Raw genomic sequence first — 12,381 nt, forward strand, 5'->3', positions numbered from 1 at the left:
ACGTCTACGCTTTAGTTAGACTAGTAAGTACAGTCTTTATAACAGCACACTTCGAAAAACACCCTTTATATATTATGTACAACTGGAAGGAAACGACAATGCTTAATGCAGTACACGTTCTTGGCGTGAGATAATGCTACCACGAACACGCCATCGTGCCTTATAACTTGTTGCTTTACATGTGTCGCACGACATGCAATAAAAAGTAAGTTTTATGTGTTAAAATAAAAGGAAAAGGCAACTTGTATATTAAAGATGTATGCAGGTTTCTTGTGCGCATTGGCACAGAACTAAATAAAAAAATTGAATAGATCGCGTGCCAACATGAGTACATCAGCGCGTGACAAAAAAAGCAGAAAGACTGGGGCCCAAAATGGCTAACCACCAAATTTGGCGGTAAATAGCGTCAAAATGTTGGTATGGTGACCACCCTAAAACAGCACTCCCTGAATATAATGATCACTTCGAACGTTAAGTTCCGTATTGTCCAAGATGACATTGTCTATGTTCCTGGTGAAGGTTAAAGCAGGCGAGGTGTTTTGACTCACGCTATTGCCTATGCTGGTTGGTCTTATGTCCCCGCTAGCTGACGGGGTTGGGACGCGTCAGCTTCCACGCGCGACGGCGTTCCAAGCATTCCTGACGAATTTGCTATGCCGATGCCTGGCTTTTTTATGCTTTTTTATGCCTCCGGCTGGTGCGCCGCGGCGTTTTCGATGCACGCGGCAGGCCGCACCTTTTTTTTTTTTTTTTTTTCTTATCGAGCGGCGTGTTCGCGCTGTGAGACGGGTCTCGGAGGCTCGTTAAAACAACGCAGCCGAAACAGGGTGGTCCAACAAATAAACACTCACTGACAAGACAGCCGAGGACGATCACCGTCGCTACCAAAGCCGCCAGCCCGTAGAAGTTGCCGTCGCGTGCCATGTCAGGAATCCTCTCGGTCGAGCAACCTAACGCTCAACGCGGGGAGAAAATAACACCTCCGGTGGGGCGGGGCAGATAAGAACGGCGTTGTCGCGCAGCGGATACAAAATCGCACGGCACACTCGTCGGAACGACGAACAACTGAGAATAAAATGAGCAGGGGATGTTACGCCGGAAGCGTGGGGAAGTAGCGTCAACCACCACGTCACTTACCGCCGCCACGGCACACGCGAAAACACAACGCGAACGTGCTTCTAGCACGTTAGAACCAACGTTACTAAACTAGCCAGTTGTAAAACTCTCCGCCCGTGCGCTTACCGCCGCTGTCGCGACCCCTTGGGCAGCCGCCAGATGGCGGAGCCGTTCCGTCGGTCTCCACTGCTGACGCCTCGCGCACCCTTGAGCTCGAGCGGACAGGCAGCTTGCGGGTGTTCCACGATCGCTGGTGTTTGAGTGATACCATGCGAAAGCGGTATCCATCTACCGCAATAAGATATATCGGACTAGTTGGTTCATACTGAAAGAAGTGTAAACTGCACGATAGGAAGGGATGCATACGACAAAGAGCAGAAGCTGCGTTTTTAAGTGTCGTGTGTTTCTTCCTGCCGCCTAAACCTTTCACGCAGTTTACTTTTCCCATACAGCAACTTGGCACGTTTTCTCGCTTCTTTTACTTGCTGAACACTTTGCTCCGAGGCAGTTATACACGAGCTAGCGAGACCAAATTTGTTATCCACAAAAATAACAGCACAACTTTCTTGTAAACCAATGAATGATTTATTAAAGAAAACGAACTAAAAAACAACTGTATGCCCCTATATATAGCTAAGTCTTAAACTGTCAAAAGGGACATAATCAAGGCAAATTATTTGTGCCTACGAGGAAACCAACTCCACCTACAGCAGCTTGGCACGTTTCCTCGCTTCCTTTCCTTCAAGACTGGATCCTCGCTGCTGCTCCAGTAGCCTTGCCTAAGAATGCATTTTTATGCAAAGTTTCTGCAAGGTACGCGTGTATGCATGCGCGTGACTAAATAAAAATTAGCGTAGCTTGCGCAAGTGGCGCAAGGCTAAAGAAACAGCGGAGCTGATCGGCACCTAGCTCGTCCTAGCTTTACAGGTTACGCTTTTCTGAAATTTATTGATTATTGATCGATTATCGACTAGCTATTTGATTGGCTATCACAAGGTATTCGCCACGTATTTGCGCTAGAATAATCACTACCAAGTTATCCCCAACATTTTCCGGAATTTATTGTTTATTTAGCCAATACTGGTTAGCTAATGTTTGGCTATCGCAAGGTGATGCGAGGCACAGCTGTGCACAGTGACCTCATCGCTAGGCGAGTTTTTGTGAACACTGCGCGGGGAAGCAAAAAGCTTAAACAGCTCGGCTGTTAAAAATTTTGTGATGCGTGCACTCAGTTCCTGAAAGCGCAAAAGGGGCACCCAACACGTCTCGGCGTATTCTCTAACAGCTCTTCTAAGATGGCGCAGAACAGGTCACCAAGCATCTCTCTTCGTTCGCGTTTTTTTTCCACGGTTGGTTCCACGGATACGAGGGAAGGCTCGGGAACACTTTCGGCACCGCACCCTCGGCAAGTGTTCACTTGTCTCGTGGCACCTCAACCGGCTGTTCATTGTTAATATGCACAAACACCTAAAGATGTCCTGCTCATCATCAACATCATCATCATCAGCCTATATTTTTATGTCCACTGCAGGACGAAGGCCTCCCCCTGCGATCTCCAATTAACCCAGTTTTGCACTGGCGTATTTCAACTTGCGCCTGCAAATTTCCTAACTTCATCATCCCATCTGGCTTTCTGCCGACCTCGACTGCGCTTCCCTTCTCTTGGTATTCATTCTGTAACCCTAATGGTCCACCGGTTATCCATCCTACGAATTACATGGCCTGCCGGGTTCCATTTCTTCCGCTTAATGTCAACTAGAATATCGGCTATCCCCCTTTGTTCTCTGATCCACACCGCTATCTTCCTGTCTCTTAACGTTAGTCCTAAGATTTTTCGTTCCATCGCTCTTTGTGCGGTCCTTAACTTGTTCTCGAGCTTCTTTGTTAACCTCCAAGTTTCTGCCCCATATGTTAGCACTGGTAGAATGCAATAATTGTACACTTTTCTTTTCAACGACAGTGGTAAGTTCCCATTCAGGATTTGGCAATGCCTGCCGTATGCACTCCAACCCAATTTTATTCTTCTGTAAATTTATTTCTCGTGATCAGGGTACCCTGTGAGTAATTGACTCAGATAAACGTACTCATTTTAGACTCTAGAGGCTGACTGGCGATCCTTAATTCTTGTCCTCTTGCCAGGCTATTGAACATTATGCTTGTCTTCTGCATATTCATCTTCAACCCAATTCTTACACTTTCTCGATTAAGGTCCTCAAACATTTGCTGTAATTCGTCTCCATTGTTGCTGAATAGGACAATGTCATCTGCAAACCGAAGGTTGCTGAGTTATTCGCCGTTCATGCTCACTCCTAAGCCTACACAGTCTAAGAGCTTGAATACTTTTTCTAAGCATGCATTGAATAGCATTGGAGATATTGTGTCTCCTTGCCTGACCCCTTTCTTGATAGGTAACTTTCTACATTTCTTGTGGAGAAACAAAGTAGCTGTGGAATCCTTGTAGATGTTTGCTAAGATATTCACGTATGCCTCCTGTACTCCTTGATTACGCAATGCCTCTATGACTGCTGGTATCTCTACTGAATCAAATGCTTTTCCTTAATCTATGAAAGCCATATAGACAGGTTGATTGTACTCCGCAGATTTCTTGATTACCTGATTGATGACATGCATCTAATCCATGTGGTCACGTGTAGCAGAGGTAGAATACCCGGCCTCAAATCTGAAGGTCGTAAGTTCGAATCCTGCTGCAGTGCACATTTTCAGGCATGGAGTGGTGCCTGACACCGGCAAGAAAAAATATATTGCCGAGAGCTAGTGGTGCTATACTAGTTCAGGTGCAACGAAACTACGAAGGCCCACTAAGCTTCATGAAAGTCACTCCCTCACCAGAACAGGAATTGGCCTCCCTGGTGCAGTATGCGGCCGCTACCTCCCTCATGACTCCAACAGTTAACCCATGGCCCTCAGTCCACAGTGGCTGCGGAGCACCTGACCATGACGGCGGTCAGGCCTGCTACGCGGCAGAGTGTGCTATGAATCTCTGGATCTGGACAGGCCGCCAATGGAAACTCAACCTGGCAACGTTCAACACGTGCACCCTATCGAGTAAGGCTATCTTAGCAGGACTATTTGAAGAATTATCAGGCATTACCTGGGATATCATTTGCCTGAGTGAGGTTAGAAGAACTGGTGAGGCTACACAGCGCTGACTTACGGCCACGTCCTCTGCTACAGAGGTCCTCCAGATTAGAGGGAATCCGGGGTAGGATCTCTAATCCATAAAGACATAGCAGGCAACATTGATGAATTCTACAGCATTAATGACAGTGTAGCAGTCGTCGTAATAAAGCTGAATAGGGGGTACAAAATGAAGGTAGTACAAGCCTACGCCCCAAGCTCTAGTCACGATGATGAAGAAATAGAACAGTTTTATGAAGATGTGGAATTAGCAATGAGAAAGGTGCAAACTCAGTGCACTGTAGTCATGGGTGACTTCAATGCAAAAGTGGGGAAAAAGCAGGTTGGTGAGCAAGCAATTGGCAACTATGGCATCGATTCTAGGAATGCAAGAGCAGAGATGTTAGTAGAATTCGTGGAAAGGAATAGGCTCCGACTCCGAATAATGAATACCTTCATCGGGAAGCGCAGCAACAGGAAGTGGACCTGGGAAAGCCCTAATGGAGAAACAAGGAATGAAATAGATTTCACACTCTCTGCCGATCCAAGCATAGTGCAGGATGTAGAAGTGTTAAGTAAGGTAAAGTGCAGTGACATAGGTCTTGAGGTCTAGGATTTCTCCCAATTTGAAGAGAGAAAGAGTGAAATTAGTCAAGAAGAAACAGGACAACCTAGAGGCAGTAAGGGTAAAAGCAGACCAATTCAGGCTGGTGCTCGCAAACAAATATGCAGCTCAAGAAAAGGAAGATAAAGACAACATAGAGATAATGAAAGAAACCGTAACTAGGTTGATCTCAGAAGCAGCAATTGTAGTGGGAGGTAAGGCACCAAGGCAACAGTAGGTAAGCTCTCCCAAGAAACATAGGACCTTATAAAGAAACGACAAAAACTTGAAAATGGCCAACTCAAGAGATCAGATAGAATTCGCTGAACTGTCAAAACTGATAAACAAGAAGAAAGTAAGGGATATTCGAAATTATAACGTGGGAAAGGTTGAGGAAGCCGTAAATTATGAACGCAGCATTAAATCAGCAAGAAGAAAGCTTGGCATAGGACAAGGCAAGATGTATGCACTGAAAGATAAGCATGGTAATATCATTAGCAATTTCGATGACACAGTAAAAGCAGCGGAATAATTCTATACTGACCTCTACAGTGCCCAAGACAGCCAAGCTACTTTCATTCGAAATTGTGATGAACCGGATACAGAGGCTGCTTCTATAACTAGCGATGAAGTTAGAAGGGCCTTGAAAGACATGACCAGGGGAAAAACTGCTGGAGAAGATGGAACAACAGTAGATTTAATCAAAGATGGAGGAGATATCATGCTTGAAAAGCTTGCGGCCCTTTATACGCAATGCCGCACAACTTCAAGTGTACCCCAGAGCTGGAAGAACACCAACATTATACTAATCCATAAGAAGGGAGACGTTAAAGAATTGAAGAATTATAGACCCATTAGCTTGCTTTCAGTATTGTATAAACTATTTACGAAGATAATTTCCAATAGAATCAGGGCAACACTTGACTTCAGCCAACCAAGAGAACAGGTTGGCTTCTGGAAGAGATATTCTACGAGGGATCATATCCATGTCATCAATCAGGTAATCGAGAAATCTGCGGAGTACAATCAACCACCCTATATGGCTTTCATACATTATGAAAAGGCATTTGATTCAGTAGAGATACCAGCATTCATAGAGGCATTGCGTAATCAAGGAGTACAGGAGGCATACGTGAATATCTTAGCAATCATCTACAAGGATTCCACAGCTACCTTGGTTCTCCACAAGAAAAGTAGAAAGTTACCTATCAAGAAAAGGGTCAGGCAAGGAGACACAATCTCTCCAATGCTATTCACTGCATGCCTAGAAGAAGTATTCAAGCCTTTAGGCTGGGAAAGCTTACGAGTGAGGATTAACGGCGGATATCTCAGCAACCTTCGATTTGCAGATGACATTGTCTTATTCAGCAACAATGTAGACGAATTACAGCAAATGATTGAGGACCTTAACCGAGAAAGTGTAAGAGTGAGGTTGAAGATTAATACGCAGAAGACAAAGATAATGTTCAATGGCCTGGCAAGGGAACAAGAATTCAGGATCGCCAGTCAGCCTCTAGAGTCTGGTAAAGGAGTACATTTATCTAGGTCAATTACTCACAGGGGACCCTGATCACGACAAAGAAATTTACAGAAGAATAAAATTGGGTTGGAGTGCATACGGCAGGCATTGCCAAATCCTGACTGGGAGCTTACCACTGTCGTTGAAAAGAAAAGTATACAATCATTACATTCTTCCGGTGCTAACATAAGGGGCGTTAACTTGGAGGTTCACAAAGACCGCACAAAGAGCGGACAAAGGACCGCACAAAGTTAAGGACCGCCCAAAGAGCGACGGAAAGAAAAGTGTTAGGCCTAACGTTAAGAGACAGGAAGAGAGCGGTATGGATGAGAGAACAAACGGTTATAGCCGATATTCTAGTTGACATTAGACGGAGAGAACGGAGCTGTGTAGGCCATCTATAGCTTAGGATGGAGAACTGGTGGACCATTAGGGTTACAGAATGCATACCAAGAGAAGTGAAGTGCTGTCAAGGACGGCAGAAAACTAGGTGGAGTGATGAAGTTAGGAAATTCGCAGGCGCAAGTTGGAATCAGCTAGCGCAAGACAGGGGTAATTGGAGATTGCAGGGAGAGGCCTTCGTCCTGCAGTGGACCTAAATATAGGCAGATGATGATGATACGAAAGCACAAGTAGGTCGACCCTCGAACATAGTTGACATTTTCGCACAAGGTGATCACAAGGATTTCACGCCCTTCCTCAACCCACCGCTGTCCGAAAAATTACTTTTATTTTTCAGAGCGAGTTTTCTTTCGTACTGTGACAGCGCAAATATTCCTCAGCCTTTTTTTTGTCGGGCAATAAATGACATCAGACATGAAGTCATCGAGACATAAAGTTCTGCGGAAGAAACTTGCCACTTATGTCGTGGCTCAGCAATTGAGCAAAGAGACAGAACATTCCGCGTCTATTCCACCCTGTGAGAGTGCACGGAAGCTGGCGCGGACGTTAGGCAAGTGCCACCACCCAACGAACGTTAGACGACGTCAAACAAGCACCACCACCACACGCGGCGCACGTCACGTGCTCACGTACGTATGCGTAAGTACAGCATACATTCTAGTTATTCTAGGCCGTCCGGCAAGAGTGAGTGCCTTTTTGAAATAATGTTTAAAAGTAAATACGTAAAGTACGACTTACAAACAAGCTGAAGATATGATAGGTTCGGATTGTTATTCGAATAGACGAGAAAACAAATCTGCTACGCGGAAACTGAACGAAAAAGCGCTTTTCCGGCGGCCGTTTGAGGCCTCTCCATGTGGCCGCGGCCGCTTGGTGGCGGTACCATTACTACATATATCCTCATTGTTGGACGCTCTCTGGCTAGCGCAAGTGCAATATTGAACTAATTGTATTTCTCAAATTAATGATGAGTCAGAAAATCCGTAAAGTATGACTTAAACCAACCTACAGACATAAGAGCATCGGATTGTATTTTAAACATACCAGAAAAGATAACTCTGTTACGCGGCAACAGAAAGCGAGCCCCTTTTCCAGCTGCCATTTTTTTGATGAGCACAACAAGAAAAATTCCGACCAACTAGAGGCTATCACCTGCGCTGTAAAAATGATTGCAGAATCCTGCGATTCCTTCGGCTCTTACTCAACTTACTTCTACAGCAGCTTCTTCTACACAGAACATAACCATTTTTGTTGTTGTTGTTGTCGTCGTCGTCGTCGTAGTAATAGTAGTAGTAGCAGTAGTGGTGCAAACAATTTGGCATGCTCAAAGCCTTCAGTCCAGGCCTGTACTTTTTAAAAGGTTCAGTAACGCCTTGATGGCATTGAAACTCGATAGACTAATTTCAAATTCATTTTAATAAACAATCTCATTTTACTGACAATTTCATTTTAATAAACAGTGAAATTGACTAATTTCACTGTTTCTCTCTTCAAATTGAGAGAAATCCTAGACCTCAAGACCTATGGTCACTGCACCTTACCCTACCTAACAGACAGACAGACAAAGAACTTTTATGCAGGTCCTGAGGAACTGCGTCCTGAGGAGCTACTTAACACTCCTACATCCTGCACTATGCTTCGATCGGCAGAGAGTATGAGATCTATTTCGTACTTGTTTCTCCAATAGGGCTTTTCCAGGTCCACCTCCTGTTGCACTTTCTGAAGAAGGTATTCATTATTCGGAGCCTATTCCTTTCGCGAATTCTACTAACATCTCTCCTCTTGCATTTCTCGAATCGATACCATAGTTGCCAATTGCTGGCTCACCAACCTGCTTTTTCCCCACTTTTGCATTGAAGTCCCCCATGACTACAGTGTACTGAGTTTGCACCTTTCTCATTGCTAATTGAACATCTGCTTAAACTGTTATTTCTTCATAATCGTGACTAGAGGAGGGGCATAGGCTTCAAGTACCTTCATTTTGTAACTCCTATTCAGCTTTATACGACGACTGCTACCCTCTCATTAATGCTGTAGAATTCATCAATGTTGCCCGCTATGTTGTTATGGACTATATTTCCTACCCCGGATTTTCTCTTATCTGGAAGACCTCTGTGGTTCAGAACGTGGCCGTTAGTCAGCACTGTGTAAGCCTCACCACTTCTTCTAACTTCGCTAAGGCCAATAATATCCCAGGCAATGCCTAATAATTCTTCAAATAGCATTGCTAAGCTAGCCTCACTCGAAAGGGTGCGCGTGCTGAACGTTGCCAGGTTCAGTTTCATTGGCGGCCTGTCCGGACCCAGGGATTCTTAGCACCCTCTCCCGCGTAGCAGGTCTGACCGCCGCCTTGGTCAGGTGCTCCGCAGCCACTGTGGACTGAGGGCCATGGGTTAATTGTCGGAGTCATGAGGGAGGTAGTGGCCGAATACTACACCAGGAAGGCCTATTCCTTTTCTGGTGAGGGAGTGACCTTGATGAAGCTTAGTGGGCCTTCCTATATTGGTTGCACCTTAATTATTATAGCCCCACTAGCTCTCGGCAATACATTTTTTTCTTGCCGGTGTCAGGCACCCCTCCATGCCTGAAAATGTAGTGGACGGGAGGAGGATTCGAACTTACGACCTTCAGATTTGAAGCCGGGTATTCTACCTGTGCTCCATGCCACCATGTCCTGCTCATGAAAGTGTAAATGGATTTCCATAGATTTCGCAGAGAGTTCCCGGTCGGCATGAAGGATCGCTCTGTTGGACACCGAGCGAAGTTTCACATTGCTGGGAGCACTCAAGAAGTAGCGCCGAACTGTCAACATTGTTCGATAGCCGGTTGTTGCAGTCAGGAACGCAGCACGTCGGCATCGTCTGCTAATATCCTTAACAAACGCGGTGAAAGCTACAGTTTCGCGGATGACGTACTTCCTGAAATCTGCCGTCAACCACCAACCACAGAATACACCAACCGCGTGTTTCGTCCGGCCACTTCGCGCAGTCGGCTAGTGGGGAAATGAAGCTGGGTGCGACGGCAGCGCTATGAAGGCGCGGGCGGGTGGCGGTTCCGCGCAACGCCGCCGAATTTTACAACTGAAGCTGTACTAACGTTGGTTTTAATGACGTCACGCTTCTTGTTCGTCACCGATGGAAAAAGACGACGGCGCACCACCTCACTGACAACGGGCAAAACGCACCACGCTCAGTTGGCACTACAGCAAGCAGTGTGGGAGGCAATCCTTGGCAGATAAACCACCACCACTGCACGACGCGTTGTCCATGTATACCACGGTATAACACATAAAAATATGGAATTTTTCTTTGTACAGAAATTTTAATATGTCAGTGGCCACAAAATTTGAGAAATCGACAGGCTTCAGATAAACGATATATGTGGCCATGCTTTTAAGTATCAGAGCACATTTAATAAATACATATTCTACTTGCTTCTTCACAGTGGAAGTTCTCATGCAGAACGTCTGGTTTCGAAGCTGATGTTACCTAAATAAATAGTGCAAAATTGTTCACGCCTAATACGGGCATATTTCTTGTAAATACCTTGGCAAACGTGCGATTTTCGCGCTTCATTCCTGAGAAACTCATTTTCCAATCATTGAAATACTTCTTCTTCTTGAGGATAGAAGTCGTGACAACTCCGACACTGTGCGTAATTCGGCATATATGCGAAATTCATCCCAATATTACTAAAAACTATGGTTAAGGAATTCAAAAAATGTAAGTGCCGTACCTATCAGGCCGGCCTGCGTCCAGTAAAACTTGGTCGTGTTTAGAAATGAACAAACTTACATCATCAGAAAACTATAGAGGAGCCCGTGGAAGCTTGAGGCGCCCAGCTAACGTCTTCAAGCAGCTTGACCATGACACGAAGATGCAGCGCTATTTCGCGACACGAATCACCTGTACCTGACAAGGGTGAGAGATTGTTCGCGATTATTCGCATATCATATCGACGCTTCACAGCGTGAGACACTACCACCACGTTACTCCGCCAGTTTCTCACGGGACTGAATTGCAATCTAGATGCAGAAAAGAGTCTGCGAAGAGCAGTAATGGTCCCTCATTTGGCCTATCCGTGCTGTGACATTCTTCCCAAGAGTAATTGCTAGGTCTCGCGACCGAACTTCTTTAGTCTCGCAGTTAGGGAGAGTATGAACGAGAGTATGAGGCGAGGCGGCATTTTGTATGCGGAATCCATAAAACCGTCCAACAATCACCTTCTTTTCCGCTACGAGTGAGAATGCGACGTGATCGCACCCATACGCGCCAAGTCACGAGGAAAGGTGGCCTGTTGCATTTCCTTCGTTTTTCGCTTCTTTGACAAGAGCCGGTCGAAGGAAAAGGTTGAGACATGCCAACGTGTTTGAACCACGTGTCCTCGCCATTTTTTTTCATTCGGCGGTTGAGTAAAGTCTTTTTTCTCCCTGAAACGGACGTTCAGGGCAACGCCATTAGTAATTGTTTATTGACGATGGCAATATGCAGTTGAACGCCAGGCCAATGTGTCGCAGGTAAGGACGACCGCGTTCAGATATGGGCGGAATGCATGTTTCAGCCTTGTGCAACGAGACAGTTACTGCGTCCGCGACGTGAATCTTTCCTTCAGAGAGAGAGAAAGAGAAAAGAATTTATTCCGGGTCAGACTAAGACTTTTAGAGGACCATGGCCAGCTGGTCGGCGAAGGCCGCCGACGCCAATCACACCCGCCAGTGGGGAAGTGTGGGGTAGTGAGGGGATTCTAGGGCTTCGGGACAAGAGAAACGGATGTGCTCTACATTCGCGTACATAGAGGGGCAGTTGGGACATGAGGGCTCTAAGCAGTAACGAAAAATGCGTGCTGGTGTGATCAAAGCGTTGAGCTGGACGGCCCTGAGGTTGCGTACTTGAGCAGTATGGAGACAAGGGCGCGGTGGCGGAAGAGTCTGCAATGAATTCTGGAGGTGTTTGTAGGACTGTTTTAGAGTTTTCTCATAAAAGTGTGCCTCGTCCGCTATGGGTAGGGTAAAGCCAGGGGATCATCGACACCCGGCTATTAATCTCGCGGGCAAGCTCATGAGCGAGCTGATTGGTGATACTCCCCGCATGACCTGGCACCCACACCACAGTGACCAAAGCAGGGGAGAGAAGGGAGAGAGAGTCAGAAAGGTCGTCATGAAGATTATCGGAAGTCTGTTGTCGCGAAGAGGTCGGATTGCTGCCATGGAGTCCGAATAAATGCGATACCGAGGAGAGGGAGCGAGAAGGGTTAGTTCGGGCGTCCCGTGAACGATCGCGGCCAATTTAAGGGATAGAAAAGAGAGAGCGAGAGAGAGATAAATGAGATGCTCAACGGCAGGGAGGTTAACCGGACGGTAAATATCCAGTTTGCTACCCTACACTGGGGAAGGGGTATGGGGAGACAGAAAGATAAAGAAAAAACAGGTCGCTTGACTGGAGGAACTTCAGTAGCGCCCTCGTCGCCGTCTGCTGTGAAGACCGTATCAGTCGGCATTCTAAAATCGTCTGCTCAGAAAGCGGCCGGTCGTCGACGCGTGCCAACTCCGTTACGAGCGACTGTCTCTGGGAGCTGTAGCGGGGACAATGACACAGGATATGTT

General features: G+C 46.2%; 2 protein-coding genes across 7 annotated transcripts in view; one reads left to right on the forward strand and one right to left on the reverse strand.

The window, feature by feature from the left end:
- Nucleotides 1–12,381, forward strand: part of LOC125940604 (uncharacterized) — a 157,755-nt gene that overhangs the window by 33,656 nt on the left and 111,718 nt on the right. The gene's annotated exons all lie outside the window — the stretch shown is intronic.
- LOC119466406 (WAG22 antigen-like) overlaps nt 1–12,381 on the reverse strand; it is a 245,932-nt gene that overhangs the window by 17,762 nt on the left and 215,789 nt on the right. Inside the window, exon 1 of one of the 6 annotated variants that reach the window (XM_037726923.2) lies at nt 852–1,059. The exons of the other annotated variants lie outside the window; for them this stretch is intronic. Within the exon in view, the coding sequence (XP_037582851.1) occupies nt 852–924 (73 nt within the window). The 5' untranslated portion in view covers nt 925–1,059. Of the gene's footprint in view, nt 1–851; nt 1,060–12,381 lie in introns of those variants that run through there. 6 annotated transcript variants of the gene reach the window in all.

This window comes from Dermacentor silvarum, chromosome 10 (assembly GCF_013339745.2).
Source record: "Dermacentor silvarum isolate Dsil-2018 chromosome 10, BIME_Dsil_1.4, whole genome shotgun sequence".
Lineage (NCBI taxonomy): Eukaryota > Metazoa > Arthropoda > Arachnida > Ixodida > Ixodidae > Dermacentor > Dermacentor silvarum.